At 42.8% G+C, this 24,775-nt stretch overlaps 2 protein-coding genes across 3 annotated transcripts; one reads left to right on the top strand and one right to left on the bottom strand.

Annotated features, from left to right (window-relative positions):
• The first annotated feature begins 5,032 nt into the window (after positions 1-5,032).
• DUSP28 (dual specificity phosphatase 28) lies at positions 5,033-6,814 on the top strand. Its single transcript, XM_074834519.1, has 2 exons — positions 5,033-5,633; positions 6,580-6,814. The coding sequence occupies exons 1-2, from the start codon at positions 5,286-5,288 to the stop codon at positions 6,712-6,714; spliced, it is 483 nt and encodes a 160-aa protein (XP_074690620.1). The 5' UTR covers positions 5,033-5,285; the 3' UTR covers positions 6,715-6,814.
• A 1,462-nt stretch (positions 6,815-8,276) lies between these two features.
• Positions 8,277-22,305, bottom strand: LOC141927342 (claudin-15-like). 2 transcript variants are annotated; one of them, XM_074834517.1, is made up of 6 exons: positions 22,241-22,305; positions 21,551-21,826; positions 13,335-13,499; positions 13,102-13,183; positions 10,221-10,331; positions 8,277-8,844 (listed from the first exon to the last, which is right to left on the bottom strand). In XM_074834517.1, exons 2-6 carry the CDS (start codon positions 21,768-21,770, stop codon positions 8,745-8,747), a joined length of 678 nt encoding a protein of 225 aa, XP_074690618.1. In that variant the 5' UTR covers positions 21,771-21,826; positions 22,241-22,305; the 3' UTR covers positions 8,277-8,744. The 2 variants fall into 2 exon arrangements, with proteins under 2 accessions (XP_074690618.1, XP_074690619.1); XM_074834518.1 differs by lacking the exons at positions 21,551-21,826; positions 22,241-22,305 and adding an exon at positions 17,186-17,402.
• Between the last annotated feature and the right edge of the window lie 2,470 nt (positions 22,306-24,775).

Genomic DNA, 24,775 nt, shown 5'->3' with positions numbered 1-24,775 from the left:
GAGGGCTTTGGGGACCCCGATAGCAGCCCTTTACCTATAAGAAGGTCACCAAGATGATGGGGCCAGGCTCTTTACGGCAGTGCCTGGCAAGAGGACAAGAGGCAGCCGGCATAACCGGGGCTGTTTGCACAAAGTGTTTCCACCACCTCCCAATGGCAGCAGCATCAAGACTAGAAAACCCCCAGCAGCCCCCAGCAAAATCTGGACTGAGGCATCAGACCTTTTCTAGCCAGGGATGGGACTATTACCCTGCAGTTCAACCATCTTCTTGCAGAGGAGGCAACTGTCTTCCCTGCCAGGAGATGGCATTTGCGTTTAGCTTATAATTACTCTCCCTGTCATGATACCTACCCTGTTTCTATTTCCTCCTCTGCACGGGAACACGATACAGGGCAGGCTGGTGGGAAGGGACAACCTTTCAAGCACAAAGGACCTTTCTCAAGTCAACTGCAGGCAGGTAGGTCACAGACATCAGTAGGCTGGTAGTGAGGCCTCTCAGGTGCAGAAGCAGTGACATTTGCTGATGCTAATGTGACAGCAATGCTGCTCTGGGCTGGTGGCACGCAGGGGTCTCCTGGACAAGTGCTGGGGTGAGCTGCAGGGAACTGGTGGGCCAGTTTCACACCAGTAAGTCACAACAGACATGTCTGGCAAATCCCAGAGCAAGCTGCTGGGCTGCTGCTGCCCATACGGATCAGTGGAGAGTTCATGCCACATCAGGAGCAATGCCAGGCGAAATAACAATTATGGTTTTGGTAACAACAGCAGCTGTGATGGGAGAACTCAGCACAGTGGGCACTTCTCACAGGGAGGAGAGTTCTTGCTGTTGGCCTTATTCTACCAGGATAATCTCTCTAAACAGATTTTGGGCCACACTAAAGCCAAGTATGACACACAGAAGCAAATAGCAGGTGCTCAGGAAGGAAAACTAGACAATGAAATACATTTTTCTAAGAGTGAGACATGATGTTGCACAGCAGAAACACATCTGAGGAAATTACATGGGTCCTTGTGCATCGCTCACAGAGGAGGGCGAGGGGCAGAGGGGCTGCACGGAGCAGTCAGCTCACCCCTGGCTTGGTGTCCCTTGGGAACGACAGCCTCTCCACCCTGCCCGGGCACACGCCAGCACCCAGCTGCCACCGCTGGCACCTGGGGCAAGGGAGGGGGACCTGGGCAGAGGGTGCTGGAGCAGTGGGGAACTAGAGGTGCCAGGGGTGCAGGGAAAGGGAGGAAGAGGCTCCCTCACCCCCCAAAACAAGTGGGTGCAGCCCAGCTGAGCAGCAGCTGCGAAGGCAGCGCTCAGGTCCCACATGCCAGCAGCTCAGACACTAGGAGACGGGGAGAGTTAGTTATTATGAAAGACTGCACTGAGCATCTCACTGCTCAATACATCAGCCCTACATTTGAGATGAGGAAAGGGGACAGCTGAGACCATTTTATCATAAAGCAATGGCAATTTAACTGTACAAGCTAAGGCAATCACAGCCTAAACAAACTTGCTCCTTTCTTCACTTGCCACCTACAGAAGCAAATTTCCACAAGGCAGGTAACGAGCTGAAGTCACCCATTAGGGTACAGCAGGGTTGCTGTAGCTTTGAGGTTTCTGTGTTGCTGCGAGCAGCCGCTCCACTGGCAGGAAAGTCTGGGAAGGTGCTAGTGATGCTTGCGCGGAGGGCTGGGCTGCTTCTGCTGCCTTCCCCACCGTGGGGACCTGCTGCTCGGCAGCCCCAGGGCCGGCGGCCCCAGGCAGCAGCAGGGATGTCCCACCAACACGGTGGGGCGCAGGCCAGGCAAAGCTCAGGAGGACACATGGGGCGTTCCCCCACCCCCCCAGCAGACAGGGATTGGGACCTGTTGGACTTGGTGATACTTCACACAGCAACCACAGCTTCCCTGACCAGCTCTGGCTGCATCATTGTCTTTCCAGAGTACATGCGTGCACGTAGCCCTCGGCTGGCCCAGCTGGCAGCGGCTCAGGGCCGATCTGGCAGTGCTGGACTGCCAGAGCTTGCCTGCACAGGCAGATGCTGGGGACTGCCGCCTTCAAAGCAGTTGTTCCAGCACCCTCCTTGGCTGCTCTTGTGACTACGTGTGGCCCATGGGAGAGGGGCTGTCAGCTGTGTCCCCAGCATGCAGTCGTGCCATTAGGCAGGACTCATGGGCCGTGCAGAGGAATTCAGGCAACAGTGTCCCATGGCCTGGGCTGCTCTGCTGGGTAACAACGTTGCCTGGCATCCTGGGGTACATTGTGCTCTGCTTTGGAAACCGATGGCCTTCACAGCATGGCCAAAATGTCTCTGATGAGTATTGCACACTGCAAAGGGGCTGTGGTGCCTCAGTGCACACTGGTGTCTTCTCCTTGCACCCAGGTTTGAACTGGAGTGTGTCCATAAGCCACTGCCCAGGGACCCCTGCCAAGGCCTGAGAAAGCTCGTCGATGAGGACAGGCAAAAGAAAGAAGAGCCTCTGCCACCAACCAGGCAGGAGGAGGATGGTAGGGCAGCAGCTGGCTCCTTTCCACCGTACAGGGAACTGATGTGTGCGTGTCTGATGAGGAAAATCCCCAGCAGTGATTGCAGGAAGGCCACAGCATCATGGCCTGGGAATAGGGCTGCACTGTGGAAATGCTGAGCTGGGCAAGAGCCAATGCCAGGGAGCGCCTGAAATTCCTGGAAATTGTGGCTGCAGGAGAACCCAAGGGCCCTCCCCGCATTGCTGGGGCAGGCAGCATCAGGGCGACGCTCTCCTGCTGAGCTTTCTCCCTTCCAACTCTGGGGACCCAGGGTGAACCGTCTCCCCTCAGGTTGGCAGAGCCTTTCTCCAGCCAGCTGCCCCGAGCCCCAGGTGAAGGAGGCGCCAGGGCAGAGGCATGAGCCCGCGGGCACTGAGGCGTGTGCCGAGAGGCAGGCGAGAATGCCACGCGCTTGTGCTCAGGTGTGGGAGCCGGCAGCCTTGGCCCGGAGCTGGCATCTCTCTGGCAGGCTGACACTGACCCAGGTGATGGCAGGTGTGTGGCAGGTCGGCTTCCCCTCCCTCCATGATGGAATAAAAGCTCATCCTTGTCCCTCACGGCTGATTCCTCACTGGCTGGCATTGTGTTTTGCATCGGTCCTATTAGTCCATGCCCTGCTGCTGTGATAGGCCATGTTCATCTTCATGCCAGCAGCAAATATCAGTCACAGGCTCCTTTTTGCACCATGGTCAGAAGGAAAAGTGTTTGAGAAGCTCAGCCACACACTTCATCTGCCAGGAAGCAGCTGGTACCTGTGTCCAGCCCTGCAGCACCTGCCTGGCACTGGCTGATGCAGCGCTCCCCTGCCTGGGCCCTGGGCCCTGTCCCCGCCCGTCCCGCACAGCTCGCAGAATTGCAGAATCACAGAATCATCTCAGTTGGAAAAGACCTTGAAAATCATCCAGTCCAACCATTAACCTAACACTGACAGTTCCCACCTACACCATATCCCTCAGCGCTATGTCAACCTGGTTAAAGAGACTCATCCCCAGCTCTCTGCAACCTCCTTTCAGGTAGCTGTAGAGGGTGATGAGGTCTCCCCTCAGCCTCCTCTTCTCCAGACTAAACAACCCCAGTTCCCTCAGCTGCTCCTCATACGACATGTGCTCCAGACCCTTCACCAGCTTCGTTGCCCTTCTCTGGACACGCTCGAGTAATTCAATGTCCTTTTTGTAGTGAGGGGCCCAAAACTGAACACAGTCATCGAGGTGCGGTCTCACCAGTGCCAAGTACAGGGGTAAGATCCCTTCCCTGTCCCTGCTGGCCATGCTATTGCTGATACAAGCCAGGATGCCACTGGCTTTCTTGGCCACCTGGGCACACTGCTGGCTCATGTTCAGCCGGCTGTCAATCAACACCCCCAGGTCCCTCTCTGACTGTCAGCTCTCCAGCCACTCCTCCCCAAGCCTGTAGCGCTGCTGGGGGTTGTTGTGGCCCAAGTGCAGCACCCGGCATTTGGCCTTATTGAAACTCCCCCAGTTACCCTCAGCCCATCGCTCCAGCCTGTCCAGGTCTCTCTGCAGAGCCTCCCTACCCTCGAGCAGATCAACACTCCCACCCAACTTGTGTCATCTGCAAACTGACTGAGGGTGCACTTGATCCCCTCGTCTAGATCATCAATAAAGATATTAAACAAGAGTGGCCCCAAAACCGAGCCCTCGGGGACACCACTCGTGACGGGCCGCCAACTGGATTTATCTCTGTTCACCACAACTCTTTGGGCCCGGCCATCCAGCCAGTTTTTTACCCAGAGAAGCATGTGCCCATCCAAGCCATGAGCAGCCAGTGTCACCAGGAGAATGCTGTGGGAAACGGTGTCAAAGGCCTTACTGAAGTCAAGGTAGACAACATCCACAGCCTTTCCCTCATCCAATAAGCAGGTCGCCCTGTCGTAGAAGGAGATCAGATTTGTCAAGCAGGACCTGCCTTTCATAAACCCATGCTGCCTGGGCCTGATCATCTGGTTGTCCCACATGTGTTCTGTGATGGTACTCAGGATGAGCTGCTCCATCAGCTTCCCGGGCACCGAAGTCAAGCTGACAGGCCTGTAATTTCCCGGATCATCCTTCCGACCCTTCTTATATATGGACGTCACACTGGCCAATTTCCAATCTGTCGGGACCTCCCCAGTCAGCCAGAACTGCTGGGAAATGATGGAAAGCAGCTTGGCAAGCACACTCATGCGTAAGATATGCTCTGCCCTGGCACCACACCAGCTATTTTACTGAAGTCTGGAAAGATTAGCACTACCATATCTAGCTAGCCTAGTAAATCATTTTCTGGCTACTCAAAAGACACTTTTGTTGTAGGTGAGGGGAATTAGCTGAGCTGGTGGTGAGCTGGGGGTGATCAGATCACTATTGCATCATTGTGCCGATATTGCACCAGTGCTGACCACAGCAGTGGCCTTCCCATGAGGAAGACAGAGGTTTTAACTTCTTGTGAGCAGCTGCTCCAGGGATAGAGACTGTACAAAGCCAACTGCTTTACCATCTGTGTTTTCAGCTTTTTACATACAGCACTCAGGATCCCGCAGGCACTAGGACCTGCCTGAAGCCTTTACGCCCAAGACTGTAGAGCGGGATAAATATAGCCCAGCACAGCGGCCGCAGGGCAGCGCAGCCCGCACACATCGCTGGGGGAAGCAGCACACACTCTGACCCCGCCGGCCTCCCGCCGCCCCGGGGCTGTGCCGTGGCTCGAACGCGGGGTCACCCGGGAGCTCTGCGGCGGGGCGGCAGGTTCGGCGGCACCGCGGCCTGGGCTGCCGATGCTCCAGCTTGGCAAGGTCACCCCCTCGCTGCTCATCAGCAACGCCAGGGCCGCATGCAGCGAGGACCTGCTCGTGCGAGAGGGAGTCACCTTCTGCCTTAATGTCACCAGGCAGCAGCCGTTCCCTGGCCTGCGGCAGGTGCGGGGCATGCGCGTGGCCGTGTTCGATGACCTGGCTGAAGACCTGTACCAGTATTTCGAGCGGTGCGGTGACGCTATCGAAGAGGCCGTGAGGAGCGGGGGGAAGTGCTTGGTTTACTGTAAAAATGGCCGCAGCCGCTCCGCTGCCATTTGCATCGCGTATCTGATGAGACACCGAAAGCTCCCACTCAAGGATGCATTTGAGGTATTGTACGTGTACCCAGATTTATAGTTAGACATCTTTTGGGTAAGAAATGCAATGCTTATTATGAGTAACGATGATTTCTCATTGAATTATTTTGGTGCTTTCACCTGTTTATTAGCAGTTACACAGATATTCAACATATGAATAAAAATTCCACTGTAAATTGTTCTCACCCCCAGCTTGGACAAATAAGCTTTCAATGTGAAGTTTCTGGGACAAATGTAATTACAAATGCAAATAGGCTTTAAGCCCTTGTAGCAGATCTGCAAAGTTGGTTGTCTTGTGAACATTTTCCCTAGCATTTGCTTAGTCGTGATAGTGAAGTTAAAGACAGAGACATAAAGCAAATGAGTGAAATGGATGCAAGTGTGCACAGAAGGTGTTTTGCAGGATTTGCTTTTATCACCTATGATGGGACAGCTTAACACAGCAAAGAAACATCATCTGTTAGGGCTGCTAAATAGCCAGGGACTAGCTAGCTACGAGTAATAGCATCTCAGCTTTATTAAGAAGCCAATGCAATACGTATGACTCGTACTCTACGGTCTTTTAGGCTTCACCCGTTTGGTAGGTGTATCACTAAGTCTCTAATTTAGATAACGGTTTTGCTCAGCACTAGACAGAGGTGTGCAGATACGCAATCAAGTTTCACGCTATCTTAAACACAAGCAGCGTCACCACACTTTGTGAGAGTCATTCACATTTCCAGTAAATTCAACAGCTCCTTTTCGTGTCTCACCCATGAATCCATTCTGTAACAGGGGCCACGTGCCAGGAGGTCTTAGCAAGCACAGGGTGAGGTCAGCTCACCAAAATATCTGTTTATTATTCTATAGCCAAATCAAAACCAAAGTAAATCTTCTCAAAAGTGTAAGAGGGGAAAAAAAAAAAAAAACACTTGCATGATACCCACCCTTGCTTTTACCATGTCTCTCCTTTTTCCTAGGCTGTGAAGGCTGCCAGACCAGTAGCAGAACCCAATGCAGGATTTTGGTCTCAGCTGCAGAGATATGAAGAAGATTTGAAGATACCAAAGCAGTCTGCTCTGCTGAGCAAAGGACTTAAAAATAGCAATGTGTGAAGTTGTTTGTAAAGAGAGTTAAATGGCTTGCTACAGATTTAAAAAAAAAAAAAAAATCACTTCCTATATCACCTATACATAAAATGCCTTACTCCCCAAACTGAGTTGCTGGTTCATTAAATGCATTCAGAGTGTTACCGTTGGAGGTGCATGGGAAAGGGGCAGCTAAGGAGGGAGAAACAGCAAAACCAGGAAATGGTTGGAAGGACTGCAAACAAGCCAGAGAAACGCATGCTATCTTCCCCTGAATGACACTGGATACGATAACAATGTATTGAACGAACGAGTGAGTTAGTACATAGGGATTTTACTCTTGGTTTTTAATTAAACTTCCCCACGACATCACTAGAAGACCTGATGCCAGACCAAGGAAGCTCTGAATTTCTATCTCACCTGCTGGATCAGAATTCATGTTCATGAGCTGACACAGTCTTTGTTGGGAAACCAACACTGGAACTGCTTCATCTCTGCCTTACATTCAACTAGACCAAAATACCATCACAAAACTACCTAAAAATCCAGAGGACAGAATATACAGATGGTGGTAAGGAGTTCAGCTCCCACCATGCAAGTTAAGTGCCTTTTCAGCTTTGGAAATTATTTCCAAAATACCAAAGGAATGATTTTTAAAACAATAGTTGATAGTGGAGAGAAGATGACACTGGCAATCTAAAAGTAATCCTAACTCCTTTTAGCTTTACTTACTAAGCCTAACAAGATTTATCAGTGCCCAACTCATGCCTTGTATCTGCATGCAAGCAGCATGGCCAAATCATTTTTGCTAAGACTGCTTGCAGGTTGCCCTGTGAAATTATCTATTGGGATATCAAGGAAGCTGCATGCAACTTCTAAATCAGATTACAATTATGTTTATCATAAGACATTAAAAGTAGAGAGAAACACCAAGGTATTTTGTTGAACTGTATTGACACATTTGTAATTTAAAAGGGACAAGTTAAGAAACCTGTGAACCTGCAGTGTGAAATTCCATTCTATGTTGCTCAAAGCATCAATACAAACTAAAGTTAGCTCATTGTCATCTGTCTAGGTGCTTACACAAGGCAAACATATGCTCCCAGCAGTGGAGTAGTTTCAGGCAGAAATTCTGATGGAAAAATGACAGAGACTAAAGCTACTAGGGAATTACATGAATTAGGCAATTCAGATGCAGTAGAAGTTCCCAAAGTTAAAGATTGCTCAAAGTTAAAACAGGATTATTTTAAAAGCTGAAACCATAGAAATAAAAATAAAAAATTGGGGCTATCATCTTCTTAGTTATCACAAGGCATTTTCGCACCAGATGCTTTCTCCACTCCCATCTGTGTTTGGTTCATTCTGTGTCATTTATCTTTGGTATCTGCATTACAACCAACAAGAAATTTGTTGCACAGCTGCAGATTTGGAGGTGAGTGGTAGTTAGGACATTTGCTGTAGCTTTTATGAATCTCGACTATCACATATAATATGAATTTCAGTATAACATGTGACTTCAAGCCCACAGTATATATATAGACTATATCCTTATTAATGGATAATGGATAAAATCAAAAATTCTGTCTCAGTCAGTCTGTGGAATAAGGTTTATTTCCCGTCCAAAGCTAAAGCTGCTAAACAGAAGTAGGAAGCTAAACATTAATGAAAACACAATACATTTCCAACAGAGGCATATTAACTTGCAGTCAGCTTCAGCATATCAGTTCCGCATTTTTGAGTCAGCTGAAATAGAAACAGTTGCTCTTGATTGTCAGGATACACTGCACTCTGTGGTTAAATTTTACCAGGCTTCTTAGCATGCAGAAAACCTTCATGCCACAGGATTTCACATCACTGCATTTTCTGTAGAAAATTATTTACATTTGAAAGCTGTTCCCTGAAAACCATTCCTATTTACATTGAAAACCATACCTCCTCCTTGTACTGCTCCAAATTAAGATGAAAGATTGCAACTTGGAACTGGAACCCGGGAAGTAGTTTACTTCTTTATTTCAGTCCATAACCTACTAACATTACAAGTGATGTAAAAGGTAAATTTAGACATACTCCTTGTTGCTTATGACTGTCTCAGAGTTTTTGGCGTGTATGTGCTGCTGATGAGCTGCTTGGCCTGCTGAATATGCATATTTGTTGCAACTGTAAATTAAGAAAAAAAAGATACAAAATAATAGATACTACACACACGTCCACAGTTTCAGCTACTTAGGAAGTTACTCATTTAGGTCTGTATCCAACCCACCAATAGCACATATTTCACAAAGGCGCAGAAATTAGAGGCCTATTGTTCTCATCAGTCTTGTAGCCAAGGGGAAAGAGATGGGCTCTTTGACAGGCAGCCCAGCCATCTCTCTCATAACCACAAATGCACTCTGGATTGCTGACTCACGTGTGCTCTTCCTAGAGGCATTTTAGTCAAGTCCCTAAAGCAAAAGAGAACCTAGACCTTAATGCCTTTGTGCAAGCTGCAGCTTTTAATACAGGAATCAAGATGATGAGAAAGGTAAACAAAAGTATCTTCAAGCCAGCCCCTTCAGATGTTATTCGTCATGTTGAACTTCTATTTCATACATCATTTTTCCCTGATTTTCAAGACATTTCAGGATATTTGGTACTTTGTATCAAAGTGTGGTGAGCGAGATCTAAAGTCCAATGTGGCTGATGAAATATTACCATAAAACTTAAATGGCTTCAGATTAGGCAAGGGAGTATCAGAGGAACACTCTCACTCATTATGCGTTTTGACATAACTTTCCTAAGATTAAATGCAGCAGTGAGCATGCTTCTTCCTTCCACACTATCATCCTCTCAAGCTTAGCTAGTACAGCCTCCAAGCCATTTGGTTCTTCTGGGTAGACACAGACCTCTGCTATTTCTGACAATTTCATCCCTCCCCTTCAGAAAGGGACCTTCTGTATGTGTGAATAATTTAAGATTGAAAAAAATCCAGGCAAGATTAAATATTGAGGCTAGAAATCTCAACTTTTCTGATTTGATGCACAAACATTTCCATAAAGAACAAGAAAAAAATCATATGCATCTAATGATCAATTAATGATCAAAAGAAAATGCCATTACACTTTCTGCAAATTAAATGGCGTTTGAATATTTTAATAGTACTGAGTATTGCAGAGAAACTTGATTATAATACACTGTATTCTTTGATATTCTTTTCTTTTGGCAATAGGTAGTTTGCTCTTTCACTGCACATTTTCATCATGTAGATCTTAGAACCATCATCAGTATCCAGAATTAGCAAATACTAGCTACAGGTGACCGCTGATGGCAAAGTATCAACAGGTACACTATCTGGGAGGTGCAAGTATTTGGTACAGCATCCCCTGCCATCACAAGTCTGTGACATGCCATAGCACTGAATTCATAGCTACAATTTCCTGTTTGTACTTTATATGGCTACAGATTTATACCAGGGGTTGAGAGAGAGAGAATAGCATACAGATAGAAAATGGTATGCAACTGACAGCTACTATTTCAACTGACAAATCCAAGATTACCTGTAATCCTGCTTTTTCTTCCCTTTGCATGAACAGGTCAGTAAGATGCCACCAAGCATATAAAGAACAGATCCAGCCCAGCCTAAGTACAGGGCATCTCCTAGTTCATACCTGGAACATGAAAGGTTTTATGGAAACAGCATATAACAGGATCACAAAGCCATTATTTTAGATTCAGCCATAAGGTGCACAAATAATGCAAACAAATTCTAGTTTGCGTAGAAGTCAGCTAACTAAAAGGTTCTTCAACAGGTAACAGGAGAACAGATCTGGCTTTGTGTCTGTTCAGTAAAACGCTTATATTTAAGTGCTCTGCCAAATTAGTGGCAGTACAGAAAGTACTAAGCAACATAAAGACAAGTAGCAATAACACTTGAGTATATTTAATAAATTATTGATAATAAATAATATTCATACACATTCTTTGAAGCCCACAACACTTATTTTGCCTTTGTATTGGCTGTGCAACTGGAGTAATTTTGTGAAACTGAATGATTTGGACCTTGCTGTCTGTGTCATGAGAAAAGGCTAACCACAGAAATCTGTTTCCTATGGACACGATGCTAGATCACCTACAATTAGTTATTTGTATAGGCCTAGTTTTCAACTTATGTATCCTAAAGAATATTCAGCACTCTCTGTGGTTACATGGCTGAAATACGTTTATGAATAGTCCCAGGTTGAAAAAGAATAGTTCCCCGTTTTACTGTACAAAACTACACCTTTCGGGAAACAAGAAATTCACTGACGATGAATTTGACACAAAGACTAGACACAACTGAGCCTGGAAAAGCCTGGCAGGAGTTTCACAAAAAGAGGAAAATGAGTTTTTATATTCAGACAAAGACTATACCACAATATGGCTGTACCTCTGTGGTCTGCAATACCCAACATAAGGGCAAAATAAGTGTCATGGTGTTGCTTCTTTCCCACATCATGGACTACATAGAAGGTATACTGAAACCAGATAATGTGTGTTTTCTTTCCACTTGTAAACATAAAAGCATTGTTTGACACTGTCAAAGTTTCTGACTCCAGAATTAATGCTAACTGGGAGGTTTCAGAGGTTTACACAGGCTCACTGCTCTCTGTGTTCTCATTGCACACTGGAGCCACAAGGTCTCTGCTGTTTTAGGTGCTTTCCAAACACAGAACAAGGAGACAATCATTATCTCAAAAAAACAGGAGTGCAAGTTGCTGGAGGAATACCAAGGAACAATCAGTGACTGTTGCCCAAGTGCATGCAATTGTCTCTGCTCACTAGTCACCTATAGACAGCAATGCTGTAAATGTCATACTGAAGGAAAGCATATAGGAAGGATCTGCAGGACATTGCCTTCACAGCTGTATGAGAAATTCCTCTAAGAATTAGTAGGGGTTAACTTTCCTAATTCGCTGAAGTCAGGCCAAAAAAAATGCAATCTGAAAAAACAGATTTGCCACTCTCTTAAGAGTGAAGATCAATACTGGCCTGCAATTGAATTTAAAACAGTCTCACAGAGTCCAAGGAGCACAAACTCCTCAAAATCATGTCTGGCTTTACCAGTGATCAAAGTTAACTCAGAACTACTTAGTGAATCGATAGTCATTATCGATAAATCGAAGTTTAGATATCAAAAAAAAAGATGTCTTTAGCTACTGAATGCAAACAATCTGGTAACTGATTAACATGCATTGATGTTGAAGCCCCAAAGCTGCACCAGATAACTATAAAACTTGCTAACCATCCCACTAACTGACATTCCTTATCAACAGTTGTTTCGGTCCTCTAACGTATTTATTACCCTTCATGTAATTCTCTCAAGGGGATATAAAACAAAAAAGTATTCACAAGCGCAATTTCTTTGCAAGTGCTTGTTTGAAAACACGAGGAAAACTGACAAACATCCAAAGCAATTGCTTGAAGTACTTTGATTCATAACAAAGCACTTCACCTCTGCCTTCCCTGAACCGATTCTCTGGAGGAAACTTACAAAACACTTCAAATACGATCCTAGAAACTGAAGATTTATAGTTTATTGATCTAAAAATTATATACTCGGTAGAGGTACTGGCAAATGATAAATGTCCCCTTTTCCCCAAACCAGCTCTCTCATGTTCCACAGGCAATATATTATGTTTCCCTCTTCCTTTTTCCCCCTTGCTGAAGGAGAGGCCCTGTCGCCTCCACCCTTGTTCCTCATTGCTAAATCTATTGACCTAGATAAGGTGCCATAAGTGGGCATTTAGTTCTGAAGACTATTGCTTTTATATCAGACAAGAATAAGGGCTTTTATACCTCAAAACTTGTTTGTGCACAACCGTATGATCTAATAGCCCTCCAAACTTTGCCTCATTTTAATTCATAAGACAAATGTTGAGCTGTTAATATATAGTGACAAATATTTTTTTACTTCTTTAAGCCAAGCAGCACAACTTAATGATGTTCCTCAGCTATCTGCAGGTCACCAGTACACAGTTCAAGCTGGTTACTGTAGGTTTTTTCATTTGCTTGTACATCTGAGGCACTGTATTCTATCCATAGCTAGAATTTTGTACGTCTTTTGGTCTAAATGCTGAAGAAAATTAAGACTTTTACCTTTTCTTCTTGATAGCATTGAGATGTGCACTTACTGAGTCTCACAAGAAAATGTAAACACAGTAGAGAAACCCCCTCAGATGTGGGGCTGATAATCCCCACACACTCACTAAGCCTTCCAGAATAGAACTCTCCTCCCTCCCCACCAACATGTCTGCAGTGAAAAGATTCTCTGAAGACAGGTTTTTCCTCTGTAGAACTGGATAACAAGATCCACCCAGGTTCTGAAACTCAAGCAGCTGAGGTTAGTGCAGCTGTCTGTAACACATGATGGAGTTTGGTATGACAGATCTATTAACTTACTTGGTTCCAGCATACAGTGGGTCAAAAAATTGAGCAGTAACCATCGCAGCATACCAAGAAACAGCCACCATGGAGCAGAGACCTAACAGAAAAAGTTTAAAAAGCATACAGGCAAATGATTGCTTTAATGGCTGTAACAGCTCTAAACCAAGAACAAGCGTTCATTTCATTTAGTCTTGCCGTGAAAGCAATGCAAAGTATTGATGGCATTCTCATTTCAGCCTCGATATTACCTCCTAAAATAAAGAGAAATCCTCCCGTGACAGCAAACTTCATTTTTCCATCCTCATCGCTCAACCCAATGTTTGTGCACTTCAAACCAAGCAGCGAGAGTACTGTAGCTATGAATCCCAAAAGGATGGAAGCAATCATCAAGGCACGGCATGCCTGAATATGAGCTAAGACAGAAGAAGAGAAAACAGATCAGGATAATACAGAAATTAAATTAATCTTGTGCTGAAAAAATAAAAGTGATTAGAGGGAGTGATAAAATTAATAGGAGCAGTAATGAGTGAATCTTGTCCAACTTTGTTATTTGGTTCAGAGAAGCATCCAAACCCTAGAGTGTTTAGCCTTCAAGTCAATCAGATTTCAGAGTTGAACCACACTTACACTTTATAACCTCAGTAAATCCTCTTGGGTCTTTAGTAAATCCTGAAAAAGTATACAAGCCCTTCATAGCTTACATCTTTAAGTCCTGTGAAAACATATAACGGTATATATGGTCATTTGCAAGAGCAGAAATGTCTTCTACTCACAAATGCTGATGACTTCCTTACACCTGTACAGCTGAGTGCACAGGAAACCTCTAAACTCCAGGTCCCAGACAAGGTGTGCGGGGCTCTGGCACTACAGAGGAATTGAAAAAATATTCCAGCTTTGCTACTTCCAGTGAGAGATGGGAAAGAACATGCTCGAGTTAGCTGTACACTTTAAACTCTGAGTCAGGGTAACGAGCAGGAGACGAGAGGATCCGAGAGCTGCAGCACTCCTCTCCTCCCTATGACATACTCCTGTGGAGAGGTTACAGCTGGTTTGGGCAATTTAGGGAATCTGCTATGCTGACCATTCTGCATCACTTCAGCTCCCGGCCTTCACATTTGGTATCGATTGCACGGAAACAGGGACAACTCTTATGTGGCTTAAGAGTATTGGTCCTGCAAGCTTGAGAGTTATCAAAGACACAAAGGTAAATACACAGAATTAAAGGATAACATCATTTGAGGAATTAATGTTTTGCTAAGCACTATTTTTAAAATTTTCAAGGAAAAAATACAGACAGTAATAAAAGTGAAAAGACCCCTCAGAGTACCATTAACAGGGCAAGGTTTTTGCCTGCAGAAGATACTGTTAGGACAAGTGCTCAACTTCAGCGCTGCTTTCTAGTTTGGGATCTTACATCGTGGCAGCAGGAATTACCCATAGCTGGGATCCAACAACTTACATTTCAGGCCTTTGGGACTCCTGCAGTATTAGATGGGACTCCCCGTATCTTCCCAGGACACACAAGCATACCCTCAGGCTAACTGCTTGCAAGCCAATGGCTGTACTATTTTAACAGAAGAGTTCTCATACCATATCCTCTTTGTACCACAATATGATAATCTCAACAGCCTTAACAAAGGCGCTTACTTCACAGTCCAGAAAGCTCATTTTCTGTTGTCTTTATCTTAAAAATGAGCTTACTGAACAAGATACAAAGTCAGTGCATTTTATCAATCAATACTAATTGTAAGAAATTATCCCAAAATCCTGTCATTGAAAGAAACACTTATGGGACCTTAAAAGGAAGAAAAAAAAAGAGTTTAAAAAGCATTTTGGCAGCTAACTAATTGCTTTATATCAAATGTTTGATCTAGTTGTGACTAGATAGATAGTGCTAGCTAGATAGATAGAAGTTAGTCATGGTTTCGATCTTATGCAATATTGCTTTTAAAAAGGTCCTCACTTCAAACATTTGTGATTTGGGCTAATGGCTTGCTGAACTCAAAACCTTTGAATCTGTTTAAAACAACCAAGTCCGATGTTTCCCACGCACAAAACAAAAGCCAGAGGTATACCACGTAGCTCAGCTGCCAATAAGGAAACCTTCATGGAAAATTTCTGCGGTCCTTCTGAGGAGAGGTAACAAAGACGCTTTTGTTTTTTTCTTTTTTTTCCCCTTCCCCCAATCCCTCACATCTTCTGCTGCAGCAGTTTCAGCTAAGTTTCTAAACAGCGATTTGAAACACACCTACACTGACCATGATAATTTTTAGTCTGCCTTGGCTCATATCTGCAAGTGCTACAGATGTTTCTTGGAGGTCCCACTGTTTGCTCAGCCCTTGTTCTACCAAACCCACTTTCTTCCTCCTTCCTGGTTTGCCCAACTGTCCTCTTGAAAATTTCTACAATTCAGTGTCTTCTAACTTGTTTCTTTGTCAGTTCTCCTTTCTAAAACCTTTTTTTCTCTACAATTCTGCAAGCTGCTTTTCCCTTCCCCTTCCGTCTGCCTATACCCCTCAAATACACTGCCATCTTCTCAACAGTGTAACTGATCTCCTCTTCAACAGATCAAATTTAATCTTCACAAATTCACTTTCAGAGCCTGGTCTGTCACTTTACCTTCTATCTGGCACCATTTTTTTCCTTCCTGCTGACTCCACATTGTTACCTGCAATTCTCCAGGTGCCTTGCTGTTGTTTGCCTTCCTTTCTCTCTTTTGTTTTAGCACATCTACTCATGATGCTTTTTTCTGTCCCGCCGCCCCCAAATTCTTTAAAACCTCTTTTTTCTCAGCAGCTCCAAGGTGCTGTCCTGATGTGGCCCCATTGCCCACATCTGCACACATGGGAGCTCTATGACACTCTCAGAGGCAACACCCCATGTAAATACATCAATGACAAGATGCTGCCTGGAGTCAGCCGGCAGTAAGTTATGAACCAGCCCTTGAGGTGGTTTATACATGAACCAAATGCACACTCACATAAGCACTCTGCAGAGGATAACGTCTGACGGACATGATCCTGCTATTGCTGAGCCTAAGAAGTTTAAATAGGGTTATGTTCCTCTTAATTCCCACATGCATCTTAAAACCAATGGTTACACAACACTGAAAGATGAAAAGAACAGATTATTCCCTAAATACTGGACACAGACAGTTTCAGGGAATTGCTACACTAGTGTCAGAGCTGGTCAACAACATCAGTTTATTTCCGATTGAGAGAGAAAGTGAATTTAATACCTCATTCCCACTAGCAATATACTACTCATTCTTCAGATTAGGAGTATCCTCCTACCTATCTAGTTTAGCCACCTCCCAGTGTAGATTCAACTAAGCAGGAAGGCATTTTTATTCTAGAAGAAGTATCTATGTACGGAATTATTCAAGATTAATAAAAACTAGCTTTACTGTCTGTAGACATGCTTACTACCCACTGAATACTGCCTTGGTTGATCATTTGAGGACAATCCACAAATCTGATGAAGACTGATACAGAGTACAGGAACCAGCAGCTCTAAATTTCCTGATATTTAGAACCACATCCAACAAGACATTAGTTAACAAGTCCTGACAAGTATATTAATTTATAACATACTCATTGTATAAGTTATACTCATAACATACACTCATTGTATTTCTTACATTATCTACAATTTTCAGTCTCAACATGCAAAAACCACTACCACTTCTTAGCTATAAAGAGTATTTACCTATTATATGAAAAAACTCGAGGTACAGCTATTCAAGTATTGCAAAAGAAGGCCTATAAAATTCCAAATAAACATGGAATTGTCACAAGATGTGTTAAAAAAATGTCTCCTACTAATTCCTCCCACAAGATGCTAGAAAAGAGTTTACATCATATTTAAAATGTCTATTAAAATAAATGCTTGATCAAGTGACTTCATTTGCCTTATATTATAGCCTTTCCTAATGTGCTTGACACATTCTGCTGCTTAAGAGATTTTTATTACTTCAACCCACAAAGTCCTTCTTGACCAGTTATTTTTCAGTACTACCAGACTACTAAAACAAAAGCCTTTCTACTTTTTTCCAACAAATTTTTAAGCAATATAAACAAGACTGTGCAAAGTCACATACCAGGCAGGGCAAGCATAGAGTCAAATTCTCTGCAGTTGGATACTCCAGTGCTGTCTTCTGCACAGCTCTTCCACAGGTTTTCAAACAACGTAGATGTTGTGATCACACTACCATAGATACTGGAGACTTTCCAGTAATTATTTGGCAAAGTAGCTCCAACAATTGCCCACCCACCCAAGCACAAAAGAAAACCAACAATTTCCAACGCAGCAGTCATGCTTGTGAGTAGTAACAGTTAAATATCCCTATAATTAGATTACAATCAAGTGAAGCCTTTCAGAAGCCTCCTTGCTGTTTTATCTCTGGGTTTCACTCCAAAATGACGCTACCTTTGCTCTTTGCTCAACCCCAGAGATAAGGCTTACAGTGCATGACAATAAGAAGTGGGAGCAGTTCATGATAAATATTAACATTTTTTAAAAAAGAACAATATTAATTCTTAATGAGAAGTGACAAAATGAGCCTATTCTTAGTCTCAGCCTAGAAAGTCCAGCCAGTATTTCTACAAAATATCTTGTAAGAATGATAATATTGGCAAATATTTCATTTCTGTCTCTCCTCTGAAGTCAACTAGGGTTCGCACAGGATTAAAACTGTTTGCAACTTTATTATTGATCTCAAATCAAAAAGCTTTACTGTTATTTTCGTGATGACCCAAGCATGAAAAAGCTTGAGAACAGGAACTTTATTCTGTTGCTAGAAAAGTTAGCACATTTTTTTGGAGTTATGGTCTTAAGTAATCCATAGCAACTGTACTGCCAGCTTCTTTCAGGAAGGTTAAATTTGTTTCCATTAATATTTTACAGTCTATGGATCTATAGTTTAATACATTCAGGCTTAAAAATAGTTCCACTTACAATTGTAATAATTATGTTTCATGGAAATGAAATATAAGGGAATGAATGAGCCAGTGTGACAGACCTATCTCAAAAGGAATAAAATTATGAAGGAAAATAGCTATATGAAAAATAATACATATCAGCTGATTGCATCTGTCTGTCAAAATACCTTAGTATTTTAAAAAAATCTGTTCTAAGTAAAGTAGGAGTATGTTAAACTTTGTGTACTTGCTTCTGCTCTTGACTAGACAAAATCATAGACTCAATTCACATCACCCACTAATGTTAATATTTCAAACTGCTTATGTATCCAAATGGGGTTAACCATCTCTTGCAACGATAATCAGCTCTTATCTGCAGGAAATGGAGTCAGAGTTTCTTCATAAAATAGTTTTGCTGACACAACATGGTAACAGATTCACGGCGTTTACATAAAGACTACAAGAACGATTAGCCGCTGAGAGAGTCACAACTTGCCCATAACAGATATGGGGGTTTTTTTTCAAAATTCACTGGTCACTTTGAGCTGATGCTGTAGGTTGGTAGGTTCAGCTGCAAAAGAATACTATAGTGCCACCGCGACATTTTTGCTTCCTTGGCAGCCAAGGGGATCATGGTCATTGATTTCAAAAAGAACAGATTTGGCAGCACAGCCAGTGTGATCCTGTGCAGCTCTGTACTTACAATATTTTAAAGAAACTAGGTGGTGTGTGATAAGAATTGATCTTCTGGGGTGACTTTTACAGAATTCCCTCCTTCTGCAAAGTCCCTGCAATTTTAAAAATGATGGCATAGTAAAATGAACACACTGTACCAGTATACTGGAGTATCTGCATCCCATTAAAAACTCTTCAAAGAGTTTCAGATTAATTTGTCCATATACAGGTGCTACCCTGGTGACCTCAGTGATCATTTCTGCTGGCAGCACTTCAAAGTTGAGTTTAGTTGGGAACTTGAATCATGTCCTCAGATTTTATACTGCTCCCAAGGATAAAAAATTTTTTTAGAATTTCATTTTTAAAAAAATATCTCTTCCTAATTAAGAAAGCTATTTCAACAAGCAGCATAAAGCACAAATATAAACATAAAAGATTAAACTGCAGATCTAGAATGCATGAGTTCTTCCTATATGGCAGCAGGCATTTTAATCATTCTGTTAAAGAAATCATTCTTTAATGGTGTTAAAGAACATCAGGTTAACTCTTCACTGCATTTCGTAAACTATGGTTCAGTAATCGATGGACATAACAGCAAATGCTGCTCTGCAGGATGCTCTGCATCAGCAGAGTAAAAGAGTTGGTGTCAATAGCTTCACACCCACCCCATCCACAACTTTGGCGTTTTCCTTCAGACTTGCTCTAACCCCGTTGGGCGAACTGAACACCCATCAACAGCTGGAATTCAGGAGGTGCATTCCTGGAGCACATTTCCTTGCTTTGCGTCATCCACAAGGAAACCAGTTTGTGCACTCCAAGACCACTCCACAAAGCAAATCAAGTGCAGTAAATGGGAATAATTAGGAAATGCACTACAAAAGTATACTCCTCATGTAAGAAAAATGCTAACATCGACACACCAAGATGTCACCATATCTGATCATAGAGAGACCTTATGACCTTAGAGAGAAATTGCTCCTAACCCCTCTGATATTTTCAGAACAGAGCATATTTGCATGTAATATGGTTGAGAGATGGTTTACAGGCAGAGATAATATTTTTAAAAATCAAATCAGCCAATACAGTTGGGAAAATAATACTAAAAATATTAACCCACTAAAGGTTTGATCAACATGAGCTGTACCTTTTTGATCATCTCTGTATATTTGTTTCAAGACCCAGGAATGCTGATTGAGCACTGTAGAAACAGCCCCCTGACAGCCAGCTACTACTCTCCAGGCAGCCACATGACATGCCCTCCTGTTACCATGGGGAACCCCACACTGATTTTAGGGGACACGCAGTTCTTTGAACAGCTGAAGATGATCCACCAAGTCCTGCCAACCAGGGGTCCTCTCTCCAATTATGGGGGCCAGGGGAGGGGGGAAAGAGAACCCCTGAGAGGCAACTGCTTCTGTTCACTGGCAAGTTTTCTGTTCCTGGGGAATATTTTCTTTCCATGTTGGGTGTAATGAAATTGCATTTTAAAAAAAGAGGCTGTTCCATAACAGGGACTTGTCTCTATAACAGGGCTGAAACATCTGCTTCTCCCTGTTACAGGAGGAAAGGCAGAGCCGCCACACACCATCGTAAGCATCTGCGCCATCTTCCTACCACATACGAGAACTGAAGGACTGTTGGCCCCATCTCATCACTCTGATTTCCAGAAATCATATCTAAGTTTCTAGATGAAAGAGGCATCCTGCTATCTACATAGAGGAAGTCTTGGAGAGGAGCAGAACAGGTACCAGCACAGTACGAAAAGCTGACATCGTCTCTGATGCAATGGGTAGTTTTTAAAACCCTTGGAAGCATATGATTAGCCTCCTTTTGAGGCTACAAATTCTGACCTCATAACAGGGTGCTGATACTTCTTCTTAAACTGGCACCACTGTTACGAAAGCAGATGAGGCCACCGAAGGCAGGGCACTGAGGAAGAACCAGAAATATGCTGAATCTTGAGAGTTAACTCTTCAGAGTTAAACTCACGTTTTAGAGATCTGCCTTGCTCTCAGGCTGCTCTGACTTCAGTGCTGAAGAAATGATTCCATGATATAACTCATAAAGTGGCTGCACAATACTGAAAGTTGTAAAAGAATAAATGCAAAATTCTGTTTAAGACCAAAGGCTTAACAAAACACCAGTTTTCAAAGGCTATACTGTTACTGTTTCTATACTCAGTTTTCTGAGGAAAGAATTTCAGTCTCAGTCCTTTCTTAGTCTTTTACCATTAAAAAAAGTGTTTACAGAAAGATATTTTTAAAATGTGGCACAATCCAAACAAATAATTTTCAATCCCTACAAAGACAATTCTTCTCTTTCTGTTTGAAGATAAACTACCCTGCTAGCATGGTCTACCTCAAAAAATACAAAAGCATCAGTTGCACAGATGTATTTTAATTTAAACTGGCCACCTCTGAGAAATTCCAGAACAGATTTAGCACAAAGTATCAGACAAGTTTTGGAATATCTAAGAAGTCCTATCTCACACCAAAGCACAAACAAGCACCAGTGCTCATTGACTTATGATCTGCTTGTAGTTAAGAATTAGGCCAATTAAAAGGATGCTATTTCTTCCAAAACAATTTAAAAAAATAATCTTAGATTCACTGTATATCATCCATACCTCTGTGTCAACACAGAGAGGGCAATAAAGCCACAGCAGTTACTAAGCTGAGTTGTAGGGTGAAGCATACGGGTTTCACTGGAGCCCTTCAAGCCTCTCTGCAAGTGCTACAGGACAAATCCTGTCTGTAATAGACCCTTTGTGACAACCACAGTACATGTTGTCCAGCTGCGCTAGCATGCTGTCCAGAAAGAAGGAATAAAACTACATCCCTGGATTTTATATACATATGCCATGTACTTACTGTCTGAACTCAACATGTAGCGAAATCTCTTGCACTGTACTGATCCAGAAGCAGTCACTGCACAGTCCATCCAAAGACCTTCAGAAATCCAGTCTGCAGTAACGAGCACTGTTGCAGTGTCTGAAATTTTCCATCTGTTAGACATGGTAGTAACAAGTAAAATGGTGAATCCTGCTACAGCCAGCAGCAACGCACAAATCTGTAGAGAAGACGACGCCATTCTTCTGACAGAAGTTGTTTTCAAAGAAGCCTCCTGAAATTTCTTATATCGGAAACCTGTTGAAATGGTTTATACACATACAGTACATGCAGTTATCTTTACACGAGCCTGATCTTTACAAAAACATCAGAAAGATGCCTACGTACAAAATAATTCATCACATAAGACAATTGTTGAATTGGAATCTAAATCTCATTAAGTAATTGGAATACTTAAATATTCTATGACATCTGAGTACTTTCTTAGGAACAATTTTATTACTGTACATGTTTACCACAAAAAGTAAAACCAGAGTACCCAACTGAGGAATTCTCTGATTTGAATTTGCCATGTTTCATCTGTTCTCTGCTTGTTTGCCAACTCAAAATTCTTTTAAAATTAAAACTATCAAATACTTTAAGAAATTATCCATCTTCCAATTATAATGCCTATCAATACAAATGTAAAACAAAATAAATTTTGATACTCACGGTTACGGTATGTTTCTAACCTGTTTCATCTACCTTCCTGCTAGACACTAGTGTCAGCACTTTGTGAGGACCAGTTTGATCAAACAAGCGAAAGTTTTGTACTCTTTAGGACCTTTCCCCCCATTCTAAAAATCAAGGACCCAGGGCCAAAGCTCTGCCCAGCTGTTGCAAAAAGGCTCAGGCATAGCTTTTTGCTACAGTGAAGTTCCAGTGAAATCAAATAAATAAGCAAATTACAATATCATGTAAGTTAGTACCAAAAATGCTCAGATTAACCTGGTAACCGTTGGCATATAATTTGCTTTTTCAGTGCCACTGAGCAGCCCACGCACCATCAGACTCCAAAACAATACAGAAAAATATTATTACAATTTTCACAATGATTGTTTTACTTGGAACTTCTGTTGCACTTGGCACCAAGACACTGTTTTCATGATAAGACATGCGTGTCCATATAAGACAGGCAAACAGTTCAAGACAGGATTTGTTTTAGGATGCAGCCCCCACTGTGAAGTAATATGCAAGTTTTCTGAATTAAAAAAAAAAAAAAAAAAAGAAAAGAGAAGAACTCAAGGCTCCTCCCATAATCATTCATTTTAAATGACTGCAACACTTGGAATGCATTTGCACAGGAAAAGAAGGATTTATTCCACTCTTTAAAAAGTGTATATACCACGATAAAAGTTTAATCTCACATTGAGGAGGGAGCATTTGTCTCTCAAGTGGTTGTGTAACCTCTTCAAAACACACATAACTGTCAACAGTGAATATCTGAAATAAATGATAAATTTAAATTAAGCAAGGCCAATAATCCAAATGAATGTTTCTGCCCACTACATAGGTATGACCTATCACAATTAATTCCTGGCAGTAAGGAAAAGAGGCAAAAACTGTATGCTCTGCACCATCACTATGGGCAGGACATATGTCAAAGTTACAAACACAGACTTCTCATTAAAAGACAATAATTTAAAATACCGTAGGTTTCAAAGTGAGGAAGCTTAGAAACTAGATTTCACAAATACAGAGTAACAACCTTCCTCCACCCTGACCCAAATTCAACCATGTTATAGCAGGACTACAAATACCACTATAAGAGTCCTCCCACCCTTAAAATGACTGTCCTGTATTAACGCACCTGTTAGAGATGATACAACATCCGTGGGCTCCTCACTGTGGGTGAGTGTCCCTCAACAGAAAGATGCACATGTGGTCTGAATCAAGATGGTGACATTTCAGTTCAATACACAGGGAGATGTAAAGTGGCAAGAAGAATAAACTTTGATAGCACGGTGCACAATGGACCAACTGAAAGGTGGTTTATTTTCCAGATCTTCTTAAGCATGCAAAGAAAACCTTTACTACTTAAAAAGCAAAGCATGCAGTGCTGGTATTTGAATCCTTAGGGGTCAGGGAGCGGGTCTGGTGTCTCAGTGAGGATTGGAAGCCCAGTAATGGGTCAAATATCAACAGGCCACACAAGGCAAGAGCAGAGAGCCCTAGAGCCTCTCCTGAAATGCACGTCTCCAGTGGGTAAAATAATGGGGGTGGGGGGCGGGGGGGCAAGGCGGAGGGGCTGTTTGCTTGTTTAACAAAATCCATTTTCTTTATATTCCTTATATTTCCCTGGCAGCATTTAAGCCCTACAATCAGTAATTGGTGCAGACAGACACTCCTCCAGTGGATCACATTAACAAACAAAACTGTGATTTCAGACGTGCCCCAAGGCAGGACAGACCTGCCTGGCTCCTGCCCAGAGGAGGTCCAGCAGCCCTGAACCGCTCTGCAACCACTTTGCTGTTGTTCCTCCTCTTTCAACCTGTACCACATACACCCTGCCCTTCAAGGACTTGATTGTACTAGCTGCCATACACTGTCACTGTTTATAGATTTGAGATGATGCCACAACCAATAGCAAATATGCTTTGCAACTGTCTAAAGGAGAATGACCATAAACCAAAACCAAATAAATACATAAAGCATCATCCCTCGCAAATTACACACATAGGCTATATACAGCTAAGAGCTGTAATGTGATAAAAACAAGGCCTAGAGGAACAAAAGGATCACCTTAACATTAAAAACAGCACAGCCAAAATGTATGTGGTTTGAACAAGGATAGGAAGTGTTAAGAAAGAAAAATATTTGTTACTTAAACAAAAAATCCTGATAAGGTCTCTGGAAGCAAAAACAAGTGATAAAAGGGTCTAAACTTGCAAGTTAAAAAACTCTTTAATTAAACTCTAAATTACTTCTTTTTCATTTTGTTACATAGAGAAACAGAGACAGAGCATTGATTACAACACTGGTTTCATTTACATATGTATTTACACATTTTAACACCAGCAATATACAGCTTTGAACCTGCTAAAGGTTTCTTAGCTCAAGCAAATGCTGAGGCTGACCCACGGCCAGGAGTGCAATCAGAAAGAGATAAAATGCACATTTAAATACGGTACTAAACCACTTAGAGCATTCTCCCACCACAGATTTACAGAGGTTTCTTCAGGTCAGAGCCTGGCCTTGAGTTGAGAA

The sequence above is a fragment of the Strix aluco genome, chromosome 9 (assembly GCF_031877795.1).
Source record: "Strix aluco isolate bStrAlu1 chromosome 9, bStrAlu1.hap1, whole genome shotgun sequence".
Classification (NCBI taxonomy): Eukaryota; Metazoa; Chordata; class Aves; order Strigiformes; family Strigidae; genus Strix; species Strix aluco.
Note: the sequence above shows the minus strand (reverse complement) of the source record. Positions and strands in the feature narration are given on the sequence as shown.

What these genes read in the sequence shown, in the direction of transcription:
- DUSP28 (XM_074834519.1), top strand. Translation starts at nt 5,286, where the DNA reads ATGCTCCAGCTTGGCAAGGTCACCCCCTCGCTGCTCATCAGCAACGCC. An exon ending in CACTCAAGGATGCATTTGAG is followed by an intron (nt 5,634 to 6,579) that starts GTATTGTACGTG and finishes CCTTTTTCCTAG; the next exon opens with GCTGTGAAGGCTGCCAGACC.
- LOC141927342 (XM_074834517.1), bottom strand. Translation starts at nt 21,770, where the DNA reads ATGGCGTCGTCTTCTCTACAGATTTGTGCGTTGCTGCTGGCTGTAGCA. An exon ending in CTACATGTTGAGTTCAGACA is followed by an intron (nt 13,500 to 21,550) that starts GTAAGTACATGG and finishes CTTCTGTCTTAG; the next exon opens with CTCATATTCAGGCATGCCGT. An exon ending in CCACTGTATGCTGGAACCAA is followed by an intron (nt 10,332 to 13,101) that starts GTAAGTTAATAG and finishes TTCATGTTCCAG; the next exon opens with GTATGAACTAGGAGATGCCC.